This window comes from Amblyomma mixtum, chromosome 7 (genome assembly GCF_055824585.1).
Source record: "Amblyomma mixtum isolate Tamu chromosome 7, ASM5582458v1, whole genome shotgun sequence".
NCBI lineage: Eukaryota > Metazoa > Arthropoda > Arachnida > Ixodida > Ixodidae > Amblyomma > Amblyomma mixtum.
Genome location: NC_143018.1, coordinates 19,212,369 through 19,232,569, shown reverse-complemented (window position 1 = coordinate 19,232,569; position 20,201 = coordinate 19,212,369). Strand labels below are relative to the sequence as shown.

General features: G+C 47.1%; 1 protein-coding gene across 4 annotated transcripts in view; it reads left to right on the top strand.

Annotated features, from left to right (window-relative positions):
• The window catches only part of LOC149335146 (sodium-dependent noradrenaline transporter-like), a 48,891-nt gene that overhangs the window by 17,162 nt on the left and 11,528 nt on the right, over window positions 1-20,201 (top strand). For 3 of the 4 annotated variants that reach the window (XM_089551806.1, XM_089551805.1, XM_089551807.1), the window contains 9 exons: window positions 2,179-2,338; window positions 8,220-8,490; window positions 10,599-10,738; window positions 11,617-11,748; window positions 13,057-13,223; window positions 14,378-14,517; window positions 15,986-16,118; window positions 16,239-16,373; window positions 17,559-17,662. In XM_089551806.1, the coding sequence (XP_089407932.1) occupies window positions 2,188-2,338; window positions 8,220-8,490; window positions 10,599-10,738; window positions 11,617-11,748; window positions 13,057-13,223; window positions 14,378-14,517; window positions 15,986-16,118; window positions 16,239-16,373; window positions 17,559-17,662 (1,373 nt within the window). In that variant the 5' untranslated portion in view covers window positions 2,179-2,187. The remainder of the gene's footprint in view (window positions 1-2,178; window positions 2,339-8,219; window positions 8,491-10,598; window positions 10,739-11,616; window positions 11,749-13,056; window positions 13,224-14,377; window positions 14,518-15,985; window positions 16,119-16,238; window positions 16,374-17,558; window positions 17,663-20,201) is intronic. The other variant, XM_089551808.1, reaches the window with a different exon arrangement.

The window sequence follows — 20,201 nt, the reverse complement described above, 5'->3', positions numbered from 1 at the left end:
GACAAGGCAAAACTTTTTAACAGCTCGAAACCGCAGCACTCTAAACTAATTAGGTGTTTTGTAGGATTCGAAGCAGATTTTCATAGTAGCTTATCTATAGAGCTCTGTTTGTGCATGGGAAAATGCAACCCGCCTCTGCGTTTCTTTATAGCAATTATTGACCCGCTTTCTCTATGGTCTTGCTGAATTATCTTAAATGTGCATTGTCCATAGTGAATCAATACCTTCGTTGACGCCGCGAATATTTTCTGCTGCTTCAGCGCTGGGAGCAAGAAATTATCGTGAGGTTTCATTTTTTACTGAACGGAAAATATTCTGACTTACTTGATCTGAGCCGCTGGCTCGCCGAGCATTGTGCGCCCGATTATCGGAATCGGGTTACACAAGCATGCGTTGGAACCCAGATTTTCGCATTTTTGATGTTTGTGCTACCATTTCCACGCTGTGTCATACCCGGAATCAGGTCCTCTTTGTCCTTTTAGACATTTTCTCTTGTTTGTAAGGATCTTAGCTTCAGCACTGATGTTGTTGCTCTGCAGCGCATTCAACTGAGTCCTTGTCTTTATAGTATACTGCTATCAGTGCAGCTTATTAGATGCTTCGTGCGGGCTGTTGTGGATACCATATTAATATAATTGCAAAACTAGGTTACCGTGGGTCGTAGGCGAGTGCTTCCGCCTTTCCTGAAAACCTGAAATTTGAATTTCAATATAGATTTTTATGCGTAGAGAAGGGAATTAGAAAAACGTAGAGAGCATAAGCCAAATTCGTGGTGTATGAAGGGGAGGGGGGGGGGGGGGGGCTACGTTGGAGACAACGCTGATATTTACGAATGTGCTGTATACATAATGAGGTTCTAGCGTTGTAATGAGATGCTAGTCGATGTGAGTACCTCGAGTTGGTGATCTAAACCACAGGTTTCAGATCGAAACTTTGCCAAGAAGCCTGGATTCGTTAAGTGCTTAAAGGCGAGGCCTACCAGTTTGTTGCGTGGTTCTGTATTTAATTTAGTATGAAGTGTTTAGCTAATATTTATTCAGTAAATTGAGTCAAAGTGGATAATTAATTAAAATTCTCACAGCCCGGGAGGAGTGGGGGCTCTCAAACAAAAACAAAGGCAAGAATGAGACTATTTTGGATGTATTGGCAGATTTAGAGCTTGACTATAAAGTTTTAAGTACGGTGCACAAAAGTGCACAAAATATTGGTTATAAGTCCGAAAATGAAAACCGTCTATAGGGATTCCGAGGAAATAGAAGAATGGGAAATGCTTGCATGCCATAAAAGTTGTTGAGGAAAACACAAAGGTCCTTCGCCGCTGCTCCGAGGAAACTTGAAGAGTTAGGATCCTATTTCCGAAATTCGTGATCGTATGTATATATAAGCCTTTCGCCACCAGTATAGTGTCGCTGCAGGCGTTGCTTGCATTATACAAGGGCGGCAGTCACATTCTGTGATGTTAAGGGTCGGATTTCCTATTTCATCATCATCACTATCATAATGGCTACCACAATTATCAATATCACCACTGGTGCCATTGAGTTTACTGAGGACCAAAAGTTCCTCCCAACGCCCTAAAAAAATTGCTGTATCGCGCGAGCCATGGGCACGTTATTTTAACAATGTTACGAGGGCTACTTTTCATATTACCTTGCATTGTGCATGCTCCCGAGTCCTTACATAAATCAAAGTCAAATTTCAGTAGGTTCGATATACTGCTCACTGGTTTAGTTGGCGGTTTAGGACAAATAGGTACACCCGCATAACACATTTTAGAAATTTGTGTTGACGTTGCTCTTGGCGCTTTGGGGACACGTTGACTCTGGCGCCATAAAAGTCCACCATCACCACCACCATCATCATCACGTTAGAAAAAGAGTGAGTGCCGGTTGCTACGCCTATGTAGCGTGAGATTCGGCGACAGCTATTTGTAGCGCTCAGTGCATCGTTTGCCGCGTCTGAGTGGCGCCCTCTATACCCCAAAGCCCGAACAGCGCAAGCATCAGTTCACTCTGCTGCGCATAGAGGGCGCAATGCAACTCCCCTTTGCTTCTCGTTGCTTTTTCATGTTACGCCAATGACGCTGCAGAGCGCTGAAATGCACCTTTAACAGCTGTCGCTGTAATGGAACTTTGGCCGCGGCCCTCCTTTAGCCCCCTCCTCATTTTGTTCTCTCAGGAGAGTGCGATGAAGGCCGGCGAGCAGCCTGAATCCGAGCGAGCGACGCCGTCCCTTTCGCCGCAAGGAAACGCGACGTCTCCTGCCCCGGAGCCCAACAAACGCGGCCGACACCGCAAGCACCACGATCGGACGCCGGCGGCGGTCGCCAAGCAAGACGGTAAGCGGGACTAGCCGAGAAGTCAGCATTTGTAAAGGGAGCGTAGCACTGCGGTCAGAACTGCCGGCACGCAGAAAAAAAAACATGTTTTGAAAGCGGAGAGAACTGCTCAGACAGGTAAACAGAAATACCCGAATGACCAACGAGTTGAGAGTCTGCTGGCCGAATCGAAAATGACTGAGTGCATTCTTAAATAAGGCAAGAAATATCCATTGCCTCGTTACTCAAAATGAAGGAAGTCTTGTACCAGTGGCAGACTTCTGTGGAATATTTCTTGGCTGCTGTTTTGCGGCAACCATGGTATGGTTGTGACTGGAAAAGTTTTGTGTCGCGGCATAGCCTGCTTTATATTGCTGAGAAAAGACAGTACAGAAAGCTGAAAAAGCTGATGCCATGAGGAAAACTTTACGTTGTGAAATAAAACGTATTTGCATTTCGTTTACACTCAGGGGGCGGATATTAAGAGGGTGTTGGAGGAACGGGGGATGGCACCCCCTCCCCTCAAACATAAAAGTTTACGTGGAAAAACTATTCTGGAACCAATTTACTTTCTACTGTGATTGGGTCCTTCGGGTTACGCCACCTTGTGACGTCACACCTCTCTCGACTAATCAGCGAATTTCGTGACACCGGATTACCCCGGACAGCTCCTGACGTCAGATCTAATGCTGTCAAGTTGTATCTAGAAACTAGACTGCTCACAAGCCGGTCGGCAGGTTGTGATGACGTCAGAGGGCCAGTGCCCTCTTGCGACCAACCGGCGAATTTCGTGAGACCGTACAAAGGCAGGACTTTCGTGTGCCGACAACTATAAAGCTATACCATTAAAACCCTGGCGACAGAACAAATTAACTGAGCTGAATTTAAATCCAATTGGCTTCATGAAACAACAGGAAGGGGAGCGGGTTTACAATATGGGCATGCTTTCTGAAGAAGTAGATTTGAATGTTTTGCACTACTCAGGTGTTGCACGTAACTTTATGCACAATGACAAGCCGGCACGAGAGATTGTGAGGTTCGGAATTTTATGGCTTTCATGTATGGCTTGCCGGTTGCGAACAATTGCTTCTGAGAGAAATTCATGCTATCGCACAAATAATTGCATGTTCGAGCGACTTTCCTGTTTGCCGACAGTAGAGAAAAAAAATTGCTCGACAAGGGATTGAGAGATACTATCTCCGTGGCTATGTGTTCTTTAATTATCGCATTTAAAATGAAGAATTCGGACTCTAATTAGCACGTTTAAAATGAATTCAGACTTCGTAAGACCTTAAGTGCATAATTGACTCCTTATTGCTATATAACTGAATGCTTGAAACCACATTTCCCTCGCGAATTATTCCTGATTGCTGCAGTCGACAACAAAGTCCAAAAGAGAATTTTTTTTTTGCACTCACAGTGAAGTTACCACAAATGAACACAGACGCATTAGCTATCCTTTAATGTTTCCGACGAACGAAAATGTGTGACGAGTGGTATTCTAGCGGAAAATTTTGGGTCGAGTCCATTTGCGAAACTGTAGGTGTACTGCACGTGCTAGTGACACGTCATCACGGTAAGGCTGAGTCATCTCAGGATTAAGGCAATAGTCACACTTGCTAGTGCCTAGCACCATCCCCGGCCACTTTGCTATATCCAATTTCTCAAGCTAGTAACTGCAGACAACTGTCCGCCTCCCCTGACATTGTTCACCATGACTTCGAATCCGTGCATAAACCCAGCAGGGATCGTTCAGCCTACTACGTGCCCTACCCACGTCTATTGTCTGATCTTAATTTCAGGCAGGCAGACCTAATCAGTCGCATTTGTGCACTTTGCTTTATCAGGAAGTAGCTGGCATAGCTGACTGAGAAATCCGCAGATTTTTTTTGTAGTCTAGAAAATATCTTCACACCCCAGCGCTATCGCTGGCATCCGAGAAATCCGCTCTTGCGTTTATCATCTGAGTTGCACTCCTGACGCACGACCTGACTACAACGCAGATAACAAAGCCCTCCGCTATCTCATCAGGATTCGGTTCAGAGCCGTTGCAAAGCGTATTTCACCGCAATCACTACAAATTCCTTGCGATGAATCAGTCGCACGTAATGTTCGGGATAGCCCAGAATGTGATATGTAGCCCACTCTTGTTCGAAATTTTTATTTCAGTAAATCGGGGCTGAGTTTTCGCTTACACAAATAACGAAGGATTTCGACCGGTCACCGTAGCTTTACCGAGCGCAAAGATTTCCGCCATAATCGCGGGATTACTGATAATCCAGAGCTGGCAGTAGTGATGCAAAACTATCGATAGTACTATCGATACTATCGATAGTTGAGTCACTATCGAACTATCGATGGTAAAAAAAGACTATCGATAGTACTATCGATAGCGCGCTATCGATAGTACTATTGATATAGGCGTATCGATACTACTTGTTATATATAGTACTATTGATACTATAAAATCAACCACGCGTACCCACTGCGTCCTAAACTTGGTTTCCAGAGTGTGTGGTATGGAGCTGATGGTATGAGTAACTGACAGGACTCGCCCGTTTTCGCAGCCTACACGTCACAGAGCTCTGCTGACGTTCCCTACGTAAAGTTTCTGGATAAAATGTTAGCGTGCGAATGTCCTAGTTGCGAAGCATGTGTGCGAAAACCATTTCTGCAGCGGTTACGTCAGCAAGACGACGTCTGCAGTGCACGATAGTGTCGTGTAAGCCAGTACAACTTGTGCTCTTTGTTCTGACGTTGGATGCAGTTCCAGGTATTTTCCCGAACTCTCCCAGTGCACGTTAAAGAACCACAGCTGGTCGAAATTTACCCGGAGACCTACACTACGGCACCCCTCATAGCTTGCGTCACTTTGGGACGTTAAGCATCATGAGACCATTAAACCAATCAGGTATCTCAAATGTTACGGTTATGTCGCTGGCCAACAAATGCATAATATCAATATTGTTGCTATCAATAGTCTTACCATGGACAGTTTCACTATCGATAGTCTTGCTATTGATAGCGGTACTATCGCTAGTAGTACTATCGATAGTAGAATCGATAGTATTACTATCGACAGTAGACTATCGATAATACTCGATAGTAGCATTATCGATAGTTTTTTTACACTATCCAAAGCTTCAAAAAAATTATCGATACTATCGATAGTCAATTTTCCGATAGTTTTGCATCACTAGCTGGCAGTCACTTCGAAAATGAAAAGGGTCAATAGGCAGTACGCACCGACGCCAGAGTGGTCGCTGTTCTGGGGTGCATGAAGCTCGGCGAAAACCTGTGGGCATACCTAATCGTCTGATCGCTTCGTGCTACGTCCTGCAGTGCGGAAGGTGCGAGATGCACCATGGAAGGGGGCTCATGATGTCACGGGAACACCTTATATAACGACCAGGCACATAGGTCACAGATGTGGGTTAACGGTTTTACATTTATACAAACTTAACATCGCTTCTGTCGACCTATAGTAACTGAGGCAGATAAACTGAAACTTGCGAACAGAATTAAAAGTCTGATCATAACCAGTGCGAAGGAAGCTAGCGCCATGCGTTTCAATGCCCTTGAAATGGTATGGCGAGCACAAGGTAGCTTTGGGTCGTCCCTTTCGTTTCCGGGAAGACTGTCTAGTGATCGCCGCAAAGTTCCAAGAATAAAACCATCTCTCCCGGCATTACTTCATTTTGTTCATTTGCACCTGCTGCAGTGGCTTACTCGGGTGCAAGCCTGTGGGATTGAAACCTGGCCGCGGCAGCTGCATTTCGATTAGGGTAAAATATAAAAACTCCTCCGTGGGCTTTGCAGTGGCGATGCACGTTAAACAATCACCCGGTGGTCATGTATTAATCTTGTGCCCACCACATCGACGTCCCTCATGTAGGCAGCGAGTTCCTTCGAAGCGTCAAAGCCTCAATATAGTCTTCTCTGTTCTCCCTTCACGGCAGCCATTTTTTTTACTTCGACATGAAACTAAGGGGCTTATTATTGAAATGACTTCGAAACGAGAACAGATTCGGAGTTCCTGCTTGCAGACTGCGTGTCACGTGACACAGCGAGGCCGAGAGAACAACCGTGCAACTAAGACAGCGCAAGAAAGAACACGGCGCCTGGTCGTGTGTTGTGTTCTTTTTGGGCTGTCATAGTTGCGTCACTGTTCTCGCTGATATCTAAAATCGTCGTGCGTCCAAGACCCGATTTGCGCTATGAGTCGTATTCTACTGGAGCTGGTTCTCTCAAAGCCGTATACTTACTCCTGAGGATGATAGCAAACAAGCAAGTAAGCATGTTGTCTTAGTGTCGAATAATGAACCCTGGCCACCTGACTGCTAACTGCCGCGACTACTAACGTTACGGTCTCCGCGAGTGCCAAAGCTGCGCTGCTACTCCACAGCATTCCTTTGCTGATTAGAAACAATGGGCTGGCACGTGAGATAGTCGCGGCCTTGGCCTTTTCAACGGAAGGTGCTCACGCGTCACCGCTAATCGCTTGGCCTTATCAATAAAGGACTTGAGGTTTTCGTCCAAGCATGCTCGAGGGTTGTTAGCATTTGACTCAATTGTAGTAATCGGACATGCTTTGGTGTCTGCTCGTTGTATTCACTTTTTTTTCTTCTATCGATGGGCATATGCGCAATGACATCGATAAGGATTCATTGACATCCCCACCGATGTGCTATGTTGCGTGCCCTGCGTACAGCTGCTGTGTGGATATAATTACTAGAATGGTATCAGTTGTATTCTGTTCGAGCGGCGTTACTTACCTAACACACGAGATATGCGACCATTTTAATGCGAGCGCATTGTATGCCTCATCGGTAACGAAACCCAGCGGCTTTGACCAGCAGCAGTGGTCCGAAAACCTCAAGTGACGTCCTTATGGTTTCGCATGACGTCAGCGGTAAACTTTGAGATAGTTTTATGTCTACAACAAAGAAAACTATTTTTTTCCGAGGTGCAGGAAATCCAACCAAGTACCTTCAGATTGTGAGGCGAGCACGCAACCCACGGCCAGAGAACTGCGTTGCTTCTGGGCCAATAAAGTGAACCTAGTGTATGCACTTCCTTACGACTGTTTGCTAAAGAGCAGGTGTGTCATTAGAAAGAGAGGGATCTTTAATAAAACTGCCAAAAGAGCTCACGATGAGACAGTGCTCCCACATTCAAATCCCGTAAGTTGCCTAAAGTGCCCTCCGTAATTTTTTAATGAGTTACTTTATATGCGGGGCAGATTTTTGGGCTTCTAGCGCTGTGTATTTCTAGCGCTGTGCGCGGGAAACACAGCGCTGTGTGTTTCCCGTCGATCATTAAAGGAGGCGAATATAACAATTTCAGAAAGCTACTGATTTCACTTTTTACTAACGTACGTACAGTCGGTGGCACTCATTCGCGAAACAATCTCCGATCACGCATTGCGCATCGTAGATCGTTGCAGGTGCTACAGTGCTTGTTACCTGCGATAAAACTAAGAAACCTAAGGGGAGGCCAAGTTGTGTGCCACTTGCGGAAAGCAATTTCGGTAGTTCAAGCTCATATCCTGTATTTGTATATGCCCTAACCTTTCTTACAATCGCTCCCCCCCCCCCCTCGCCTTTCATTCTTTCTCCCTGTCTTTTTATTCCGGCTAGCCGCAGCTCAGGTGCTTCAGGTTTCGATGGCAGATGCCGCGGCTAGCGACATCTGTTCCTTCCATTTCTTTTTTTCTATTAACAATGCATAGCCACTAGCAACATAGTTCAAACTCGAAAGGAACCTTAAGTTCATTTCACTTATGCGGAATATGAAGTAAGGGGAGCCCAATGGCACAGGACCCATGTGGCAGTTCTTACTAACCGGAAGTTCGAATTAAGTGAGTTCGAGTTAACGAGAGTGCGCGGTATGAACCATGCAGAAGTGGCAGTGAGCAGCGTTGCTCCCAACTCGGAGGTGGCGTCGCCACAACAGCAGCCTCGCTCGCGCCAGCCACGGGGCGACCCTGAACAGCTGGACGACGACGAGGTGCCCGAGGTGCCGGAGGAGGCGAGCATGCTGAAGAACGTGCGCCACGTGTGGGCCGACGAGGCTGCCGCTGCCAGAGGGGGCGCGGACGAGGTAGTGCCCAGGATATCCGTCACCATACAGGAGGTGCCCTCCAGCGAGTTCTGGCGGCCGCCGCTCATGACGTACGCACCTTTTGCGAGATCAAGGCAACTGCGTATACGGTTTCTTTTGTTGCGTTAGCAACACTACGCCAGACTTTCGCCTCGTCGCGTAGCCGGTGGCTGGTAGGCACGAATGGCCTTGAACAGCCGTTGCCCAGCAACCGTTTCAGCTGAGCTCCGCCAGGTGGCGTCGCCGTCGTCGGCGCCGCGCCGCTGCCCCGCGCGTTGTCGCTCACTCCCGCAAGATGCGTGCTCTACGCCGAGGTAGAGGGTGAGGAGGGGGCGCTTCGCGGAGGTATATGCGCGCTTCGCCTCGGTGGAATCTTGTCGTTATAGAGAGCGCTGAAGAGTAGCAGCGGCGACAGGACCAAGCTGGAAAGAGACAACGCGCTCGAGAGACAGCAAAAGAACGCGCTGCACGACTCGAAAAGCGTCGCAGCTAACGCAAATGACCAGGCTTAGCCAGAGCTAAAACAGGCCTAATTTTTTAAAGAAAGAAGTGATAGGAGAAGGCATCGAAAGCCAAGTTCTCCTGAAACCGTTTCATTTCCTCTTTTTCTCTGTCCGGGAGCACCGCGGTCGGCCCCGCATAGAGATGTAAAATTTCAGGAAAATTTGAATGGAGTGAAAAAAACCGTTTTTTTCAGGGTTTTTTTCATGAAAAATTGGAAATTTTGCAAAACATGACAAAAACAGATCTATTTGCAATAGCACAACAATCAATAATAATGCTCCGAAGTTCAGTCGAATATGCAGTTATAGACGTCATATTGTGAAACGAACTTCTGGTTCTATTGCACCGAGAAGATAAATAATGATTTGCACTTCATGCGAATATGGAGGTATAAATATCATATTTGTGGAACGAACTTCTTGTTCTATTGCACCGAGAAAGGGAGCATGAAAACTGATCTATAAGTCACTCCATATGGGACTCAGAATCACTGTCGCTGGATGTGGCACTACGCGCAGCAGCATGGATTGAAGCTGCGTCCACAGCTAGGTTCGACTGCACATACACAAGCTTTCGAACGCGTTCCCCTGAAATCCTGTTGCGAATCCTTGTATGGACATTCCCGAAACGTGACCAGTTTGTTCGCAGCTGGCGGATGATGGTGGTATCTGCAGCAGTCGGCAAGCCAGACGAGTTAGCGACTGGTTGGGGTAAAGGCCTTGCCACCAGGTAGATAGGGTCACGTGCTTCGCTGAAGACCCCTGTCCTATACCAAATTCCTGCGAATGTTCTGTACTCTGCTATGTTGGAAATCAAGAAGCTAGGCTTGTATTTGGCTAAAACCGCTTACATGCACAGTAGCCTATGTTATTTATGCCGTGTGTGTAGCGCTGTAGAATTTGCAGCCATTTTGTTCTACTTCAGCCGTGAGTTCAAGTATTAGTGTGTTTTTAAGTCAAGCCTGGATCTTATATGTGACCTGGCCTTCAACCCGCGTACTCGTAGCACGAACGTTTTAAAAAGCACTACCTGGCACCGGCGATGACGACTGCCGTCGAATCGTTCAAAGATGCACGCTGTAATTGTTTTCAACGCAAAAACAAAAACCTAAACTAAAAGCAAGCAATCGTAAAACCTTGAAATTGCATTGTGAAATTTTCAATGTTTTTTTCCATTTTCCCTCGTCTGAAAAAAACGAAAAAAACCGGTTTTTTTCCAAAATTGCAGTGTTTTTTTCAGGCCTTCACATCTCTAGCCCCGCATCGCGGAACTTACCCGAGCCTACCCTACTTACTGCGAGGCTTCACACACTATTCTTGATTGGGCTTGACCTCTGCAACTAGTGTTTTCGCACTAAAAGACTGTGCCACTCCGACCAAAGGCTCATGAGACAAACGGCGTTTCGGCGCTGGCCCGGTGCCTTCGTCTCTTGCTCCCACCCAGTTAACCCTAATGAAGGTTCCGAGTCTGCGCCGAAACGTCAGTTCTCTCATGATCCCTCACTCAGAGCGGCACAGCCTCAGTAATGGAACATAATGAGCGTTCCAGTAGAAGAGCGAAAATCACGGTTTAAAGAAGGATGCACGCATAATTTGTTCAAAAGGTACGGGGAAAAACATAGCCTCTGCTTCACGTCGCCGCTTCCTGAGTACTCGTTCCCGACCGCTGCACGCAGTCAGACGGCACCGTCTCCCAAGACGACCTCCGAGAGCCGCTTCCACTGCAACCCGCGCGACACGCTGCTCGTGAGCTTCGGTTTCTGCATCGGCGTTTCCGGGTTCTGGCGCTTCCCCGCACTCGTAGCCGAGCACGGAGGTGAGACTGTCATTGCCCATTAGAGGCCACCAAAGGCATTGAGCTCCTAGTCCAGAAATTATAAAATGTGCTCAGTCAGATCATCAAACGTCCAGTCCACATAGGCGTCTTTCAGCGGTGTTAAAGATACACTAAGGACACTTACATTCAGACATTGATCTCGGTAAGAATTCATTCCATGGCTGTTTACATGTGTCTTGACTTTGATCAAGGAGGAAAAGGCGCAAGTGTTGCGTAGATAGTTGCGTTTAAAAAGTTTCCGGCCACTAGATTCAAACCTGTCACGTCTACACTGAAAAGGATTCCGTGAATACCGTTTTGAAGGGAGTGGCGGTATGTCCTAGCCTTAAAAAACTGTTTATGGCAACACGTGCAATTCAGTTTTTGACCACTTACAGATATTCAAAGTTGCGTTTTCTGTTGGACTGAGTTCTTTGTGATTAACTTATCAATCTTGGCGAACTGAAAATCCGGAGTCACTTTGCACTTGAGAGCAAAGAAACTTCAAGACAGGGAACCCAATATTAGCCGTTTGAAAATATACATTTACTGGGACGAACACCAAGATGCAAACTTTGAGTTATTTTTCTTTCAGCTTGACTGCGTTGAAGCGCCATTGCCTCAGCTGAACACAATGTCAAACTTATGAACAGGCAATAAAATTCTTTATTTTCACTTTTGGAGGTACGTACTTCCAGAACAGAGAGGCAACCGACTTAAAGCACGGGGGTCGTTGAATAACAGATGGTCGTCAAAGTTTCATTTGCTCGGGGACAAATGTGTGTCTTTCGGAAGCGATGGACTAGGTTGTTGCGAGACCTGCGGCTTTATATAGCTTATGCGTACAAAGCTGTCCGTGCCGGTGTTCTCGACTGCAGCCTCTTTCCTCCTGGCGTGCCTGGTGGTCTACGTGCTGATGGCTCAGCCCGTGTTCTATCTGGAGCTGGCCATAGGACAGTTCATCAGCTCCGGTGTCACGAGGGTCAACAAGTGTTTTCCCCTGCTCAACGGCAAGTGTCGATCTGAAAGATTTTAGCTTCGAAGTGAACAACGCCTAATTATGCTTTTACTGACTGCTCTAGAACAACTTGCCGACAATATCATTATGCCCTCTCTTGGGACTTGGAAATGGCGGCTCTTAGTATGGACGTAAAGACCATTGCTTAGAAATGTAAACTCCACCGAGGCTGACATGGTTCGCTACAAACGCCACCACTCTGTTGCGGTTTGGTGAGAGTGAAACCACACGATGATAAGAGAGCAGTCTCGAGTGTTCAATGTGGCGGATAAGCTAGTTGGTACATAAGTCATCTTCAGAAGCGCTGAAGTCAACACGGCTCGGAGATATTAACACTTGTGCCAATGGTAACTGAAGCGCTTCGTAAAACGACTGCTGTGTAGAGAAACACACAGTCAGTACAAAGAAGACAAGAGAAACGCATTGTGTGCGTTCTGTGCACTGACGTTATGTAAAGAAACTGCACGTAAAGGGGAGGACAGGCAGAAAAAAAAGATAAACACACAGCGCAGCTAGGCGCTCATGAGTTCACATTTTGAGACAGAATCTTCTTCGTAAGCGTTCACCATCAGTGCAAACAAGAAGTCCTTCTGAAGCGTGACATAATCATGAGTAATTCAGTGGTTGTGCCTTTGCCTGTAGACCAGTAAGCCTCGTTCTTCGATAGTTTGAGGGTTTTTTGAGTAGGTAGGGTGACAAAAGCAGCACTTTCCCTGCCTTGGCCTCTTAACCACGCACTCGGCGTTAATAAGCATTAGCGCGGTTTCGTTATGCTTGCGTTTTCAAGTTTCGTTTCTTCATCGCCACGAACGCACCTTTTCTTTTCGTACAACTACAGAAAATATGATTCTCCTTCTCCCCGTCTCCTCTTTTGCGCGAGAAATTTCTTGAGGGGAAAGTAAGGAGAGCTTCATCTAAATTTTGTTTTATGTAAAAATAAATTATATGGCTCTTTCTGGGTACGTCGATGTTTGCCCGGCAGCAACAGAAAGCATATATTGCTGACAAAACTGTATTAAAGAACCTTCCCGCCACTTGGCTTACACCCCTTTCCTGCGGCCTTGAGCGCGAACGAACGGACACTACAGTGATATGTGGCAATATAAAGGCCTACTTTAATTTACCCTTAGTATTTCTTTAAAGGAAAACAACGGCGTCTTAACTTTGCTTTGCGAAGAACTCCAAGAAATCAGTCATACATGCTGGACCTTAGTGAGAGGACGTTGAATTCTTTGCAGTCGAGGGGACACTAAGCACTGAGAAAACCCTTCTAAAATTTTACCGTTCGTCTTCCTTGCAGGCATCGGCTACGTGAGCGTGTGGTACTGCTTCCTGCTGGCCGTCTGCCACTCCCTGCGCGTCGCCTACTCGGTGTTCTACCTGTTCTACGGAGTCACCCAACAAGTGCCATGGTCCAACTGCAGGGACGCCTGGAGCGCCGACTGCTACTCGACGGGCACTGAATTCGTAAGGAGCGCCTAGCACCAGCACCGTTTCTCCGAGCTAAGCTGTCGTCGACGCACGAGCTGCCATGCTCTTGCTGGCAGCAGCACTGAAGCTGTACACCCTGCTCTCTGGAGATTATTTCTTCTTCAGGAAGGGACGCTCTATACTGTCAGTAATTCTTTAAGACGCAGAAGATTTAAATATTTGTCTAATTAATAAGCATTCCTCCTCTGCTGCTCCTAATAGGCCATGTGAAGCTTCAGTCGCTAAACCCCACATCCCACAATGAGGAGAAGTAGACAGGACAACGCTGGAAACGCAATCGAAATATTCTGTACTTGGTGAATCGTCAACAACAGAACAGTGCTGACATGCGCGAGAGCAACCATAAACGCTATCAAAACAACAAGAACAAAATTGATTAAGCGACGGAAGATTGCATGTGGCAACCTATGTCCCATTCATGAAACTGTACTCTTTTGCCGTGAACCCGACAGAGCTGTCGCTGACGCATTCAGTTCCTAAATGCTTGATTTTGAAGGCTTCTAAGATTTCTCGTTCTATCTGCGTTTTGCCGCGGCCGATGATTCTTACATTACCGAACAGACGGGTGCAGTCTTTGTAGTGGTTGCAATATCTTGGCAGATTTGCTGTGTTGCATGGCTGCAGTGAAGTGCAATGCTGCCTCATACGCTGGTTGACTCATTGACCTGTTTGACCTATGTAGGCCTTTTCCACAGGACCGTGGAAGCGAGTAAACAACATCGGTTGTGCATTTGGTGAACGTGCTCTAGTGCTTGACAGCACATTTCTTTTTTTTTGTGCTAATTTTAGAGATACGGGAAGAAAGTGACGACAGTATGGTGGGCGCAGAGAAGACAACCTTAACACCGTATTTCATGGCTACCTTTTTAACGTTATGTGAGACATTATGGATGGATGGATGGATGGATGAATGAATGAATGAATGAATGAATGAATGAATGAATGAATGAATGAATGAATGAATGAATGAATGAATGAATGAATGAATGAATGAATGAATGAATGAAACATGATCAAAATATTCGTTCGAGTGGCCAACTGAGCCATTCGAGTTACGTTTTATTTGAATTCAGCGTTTGTCATCATCAGCCCATTCGTTCTTAAATAATCCTTGAATCCTGGAAACGCAGCTCCGTTGCAAGTACGTCAACACTCCGAGCCAGCCGACGGTCAACGACAGCGCATCCAGCAGCTATGCGATGGAGGTGGCGCAGCAGAATGCCGTGTACTGCATCAACGCGTCCAGGACAGCCTCGGAGGCCTACTTCATGTACGCGCCCACTTCCCGGGTGGATATGAATAGGGGAGTTGAAGGGGCTGGTTGGAATACATACGAAAGAAGCCAACAGTCATCGGAGCCAAAAAAAACAAAAGCACTGTTATTGTTTTTTATCTAAATGTGCAAATATTCAGAATTTTCGAATAGCGACTCTAGTATTCTCTTATTCGTTTCGCTGAATGAATCAATACTGCATGTTCAAAGTTATTTGAAAAGAATGGAACATGTCAAGTGTTTAAATAGCTTTCTAATAGGCACGATACTGGAATAAACCAGACTGTGTTTTTTTTTTTCGACGACTGTTTAAGAAACGGATCCAATCCGATGACGCACAGCATGCTGGAGCGATTGAAATGCGCGGGATTGAGGTTCCAGCGCCACCACGCGGTCCATTCGTGTGGCGGTGTTTACGCTGCTGACACATGGCCTCCGAGATTGGCTGACGCGACAGGGCTCAGACAGGTGTAGCGTACCCTTCCTAGACGATTGATCTTGCAATCAATGACTCATACGGAACTCTCGTCTCACTCATCTACGAAGCTAGTGACCGCTCGCTTGAATTCAGAGTAGTGCGATTGCTTGGTTATAGCACTCTTTGCAAACTTTCAGTACACTTTCACTTAGATGTTGTTGGTATTCAATTAAACGTTGACATGCGTATTACCAAGGCGAGCTTTTGACTTGTAGGTGCTGAGAATTTCCGGTTGGAAGCTAGCACATATTACGTTGTCAGTTTTCAGATGCTAGAACATTAACGTGATGCCTGTAATCTATAACCTATCAGCAGTGCCCTTCAACTTTCAGCAACACTTAGGCCGTTAATATGGCTGAACCAAGCAACACGACAATAACCGAAGTTCTTACTTATGGGCCAACATGACGCATGCCATCGTATCGAACGTAAGCTCGTTGAGGAGTTTTCCTAACGAAGAGCTCTAATGGCAAGACTGCGGCGAATAGCAGTAAACGTGAATAGACTTTCACACTTTTATGCTGTATAACAAAGCACGACAAACTCGGCATAAACACGATAAAACAATTGTAGTTCCCAAATGCAGAACCACTGCATACAAGCTGTCGTTCTTTCCAAGAACGATAGCTGATTCGAATGTATTACCTCGGGAACTGGTCACCTTATCGTCAGCCGAAACATTTCTATCTGCAGTCAACCCCAGCCGGTCAAGTTAGGGTATTTGGTTCGATTCTGGAGTGTTGCCCTTGTCGCGTGTTGTTTTGTATTTTAATGTAAAGTGTTTGTTACTCGTCTATAATGTGAGTTGTTCGGCAGAAATTTTGTTGCCTACCTGCAGGCCTTCTTTTTTATCCTTTTTTCGTTGTTTGCTGTTGGTAAAGTATTGTGCAATTGTATCCCCACTCCTGCCTTGGCCACCGAAAGGCGGCTGGCAGTATTGAATAAATAAATAAAAAAAAATAAATAAACGTAAGCTGCTGTGCGCAGAGACTTCGTGCTGCAGTTGAGCAGCGGGATCCACAATCCGGGCAAGCTGCGTCTGGAGCTGCTCATCCCCATGACAGCCGTGTGGATCATCGTGCTGCTGATCTGCACCCAGGCTCCCCACGTCATCAACGGGGTGAGCGGGAGTGCAGCCGAGAGAGAGAGGACCGCGTATAAGCGTAACGTCAGCTCATTTTGCGTGGGTGAGGATGATGACCGTTTCGATATTAATAGCGCCTTGTGTTGTGGATGACAGGTGTACCGGGCGCTGTGCTGGGTGGGGATGCTGTGCTTCGTTCCCTTCATGGCTGAGAGCGTGTACAACCACTACACGCTGGCGGGCCTCATGGCGAGCCTGACGCCGGACCTGGCAGCACTGGCCAGCCGCCAGGTTGGTCCCCTCAAAAATACGTCATCTCATATCGTGAGAGCACTGCAACGAGATGGTGGCTTCTGTATTGGGTCGACACTGAAAGGTCGCAGCTTGATGTGGCTCTCATTGTTTCGGTTTTTGCCGGCGTTTGTGCGTAAATTAAAAAAAAATAAATACCAGCCCATGGCTTGACACTATTGCTTAGAGCAGCTATCAACATGATCTTCATCATAATCACTAACAATGCGACATTTGCGACTAGTTTGTATTCCATAGCTGTAGTACGAATGCGCTGAGTATTACAAACACAACACGAGACAAGACTGGACGAAGCGAAACTATCAACGGAATTTCGTTATGCAAAATGAGACGTATAAGGACATGTGTAAATGGTACATGTGATTGGAACACTCAGCGCATTTGTACTACAGTCATCATTATCAGCCTGATTACGCCCACTGCAGAGCAAAGACCTCTCCCATGTCTCTCCAGTTAACGCTGTCCTTTGCCAGCTTCGGCCACCGTATCCCCGCGAACTCCTTAATCTCATCCGCCCACCTTTCTGTCATCCCCTGCTACGCTTGCCTTCTCTTGGAATCCACTACGTCACCCTGAAGGACCAGCGGTTATCTTGCCTTCAGAGCTGCTATAGGAATAACTAAAGTTTGATAAAGAACAGTGGTGACACATGCATTCCAACGCTGGTCATCGACATCAAAATCTTCTGGCCCCCTCAAAGGAAGCCTTTCATTAAAGTTCAGAATGGAAGAAAAACCAGAAAACCAGTTTCTGAAAAACCTTGGCGCTCCTATTTGCTGGGCTAAGGAAAAACGAAACGAGCGTTCTGGTGGACAACTTTGCTTAACTCACGGTATAAATAACAACTCGACGGTGTTCTAGGAGCCCGGCGGTTCCATTCTTCCTTACCCTAAAATACCCTTAACCTAGAAATAAAAAGGGCTCCAAATGCTTTTAAAGCCATGCTTTTTTCTATGAAGTTCAGGGTCACAAGAAGTGTTTCAGTGTTGTTGTGAAGCTGATGGTGTCATGCAGCATCTATCCTGTTCACTTGTTCCCTTCTTTTGAGATTAAAAGTGGCAAACATGCATTAAAGATCACGTACCTGTTAGCGGACGTTTGAGGATTAATAAACGCGGTTTCCGTGGTGAGAAATACGGTGGCGGGTCACCCTTTCTGTTCCAGATATGGCTGGACGCGGCCGAGCACTCCCTCTTCTCGCTTGGTACCTCCAGTGGCATCATCTTCTACCTGGGATCCCGTTGCAAGTACGGCAGCTGCTACGAGAGGTAAGACGACCTGCGAACTTGATTTCTAGAGAGGCAGATCCCGTGATGTGTGGCAGTACGTGTGGCAGACTCCATCGGTGTCAGCTCCTGCCATCGCAGAGCAGTGGTGCATCGCTTCATCGCTGCACCATTGCGCCAGGAACTGTGTAAGGACTTCCAGGGATCTATGAATTAAAAAAAAAAGAAGGGAATGAGGAGTGCCGTATACATGGACATTGAGCTATGAACGCCATCGCGTCATACTCTTAAGGCTGAACTTGTGTCCTGTCCAATTCTTAATCAACCTCAAGTGAACAAGGGAAGGGGAAGCCTCAGGGTGCTTGCCGAAGGGGGGAGGCTTACCTTGTTCCGTCATCTTCCGTTGAATGGAGTCCATGGTAGAGAGAGCTTGGTCATATGGAAGCACCCTGATGTTTCCCCCGCCCTTGTTCGCTTTGTGATTATCAAGAGCCATCCCTCCAATTTTTGTCATATGAAGCCCTGTGAAGCGGGGAAAGAGATGGGATCGTCCGTTAGGTACAACAATTTGGCCAGCCGATCAAGAAAGTATGCTGCGCGCGTCCCTCCTCCCATAGTACGCGCTAAATAGTATAACGAAGGCGACCTTCAGTAATCTGAATCGCATTAGGCAGCATAAACTTTGGTCTAGCTTGTGCTTCACGAGCAGACTGGCGGAAAAGGAATATTTCTGTTTTCTTTTTGTAAAGGTTGCTGGACATTCATGAATCCGAGAATTAAAGCTATTTATGGCAGGTAGTTGTATACGAGCCACATGCTCGTTGTTGTGCTTTTAAGGTTCGTACTGACGCGTTTCAGCCATAGGTTACTTCACATGTCACGTGTGCCTCCGTATTATGGTGAGAAGTCAGTCTTAAAGACAGCTGTTACAAGTACTTCCCCTGCTGCAGTCTATGTTCGTTATCACGGTGTAGTTAAAACTACACCGTGAATTTTGCATGTGCCTTGCGCCTTGTGCAACCTTCGTCGTTGTCGGGTGGTATGCGTGAGTAGTAAGACGTCGGCAATCGCTTCATAATCCTTATCGGAGGCTGTACGTAGGGATTACGGGCTCGGCTTTATGCCCGCAGACGTGCTGCTCGATAACATCCGCAACTCTGTGCCCACTTTTGCGTAGAGGTACGGGTGGTGATAAAGGTGGAAAGATGCGAGGGCAGACACCAGGACCATACCTTTAAGCAAGGATTGAAAGAAGGATTGAGAGAGGGGGGGGGGGCAGATGTTTAATAAACAAATGCCCTCTATCTCGTGGCGGAGAGCGGACGGAGCAACGAAATTCTTTGCAGCACCGTTGTAGTACATTCCAGAGACTGAAGCTCATTGCGAGCAGGCTACGTCTCGTATCTGCTAAACACAACCATTCATCCGCAGCGTCACTCAGGCGCTTATTCTTCCACCGTGCTCAGGTGGAAGAGTGCAACGTCTTGTGCGAAACCATGGCGCCATCCTTCGGAGTGGCGTGGAACTTATTGTAAACAGTTAGGGCGACAGAGGGCACTGCTTGCGGGCGCACGGAGCACGCAACAGAGAGGGAGGGCAACTTCATTTTTTTAAGGTCAGGTCCGATCTCCTAGGAAAAGGGGAATACCACCCTTCCGCCCAGAGGACTATGACCCATGACATCATAGGAAACAACTTTAAAAGAGCGCACACAAACATTTAAAGAACTAAGACAACCCATGAGCATTCCCATGCCCATTCAAACACACGACTCGTGAAGAGGGCTGTATCGTCCGCCGCGACCACACACACATTCATGAAGCATGACTAGAAACACTACATTCGTGGTCTTCCCGGAAGGCCAACTTGCACATATTGCCATGCACATCTCACGAACAAGCGTACCTTTTAGGAGTGGCCGCGCACCAAATCCACCAATCAATCTGAAATCTATACCAAGGCACACAGTCCCCGATGGCTGGGAGAGCTGCCTTGCTCCACCTCAGGGGACTGAATCCTAGTCACTGCCACTCCTGGGCCCTGGCACAGTACGTCCGCACGTGCTGGGCGAGGAGTAGTCGCGGCGCTCTCGCATCACTCGGTCGTCGCGAGGAGTACGCGGGCTCCACTCGGGCTGCAGGACAGAGCGTAGCCTCCTCCATACTGCACGCTAGCTTCGATAACCATGGGACTAGGAAGACGCCGTTGTTAGCGCATTCGCTGCTTGGGCGACAGCGCAGCACCTAGACACCAGGGGGCGGGCGGAAAGTTTCGCCAAAGTTCGTTTAGCTTCGCCTCCGTGTTTTCCTTCATTTCGCTCCGTTCTTGTGACAAAGAGGCGCGCCGACAACAGAAGCTCGAAGCATTTCATGCTTAACAAATTCAGGGGAACACTTTGTTGACCTAAAGTGCTGTGAGGCGAAAGCCTTAAGCGCGGGGTTGCAGCTTGTGTCACTGATGTGTGGTTAAGATGTTAAGGGGAACGCGACAGCGTCTTGGAACGCTGCCAGGGAGTCCATAGAACGCCATCGCCCGTTCGGTTCTACGCCTTGCTCGTCGGTAAATTGGTTTTTGAGGGAAA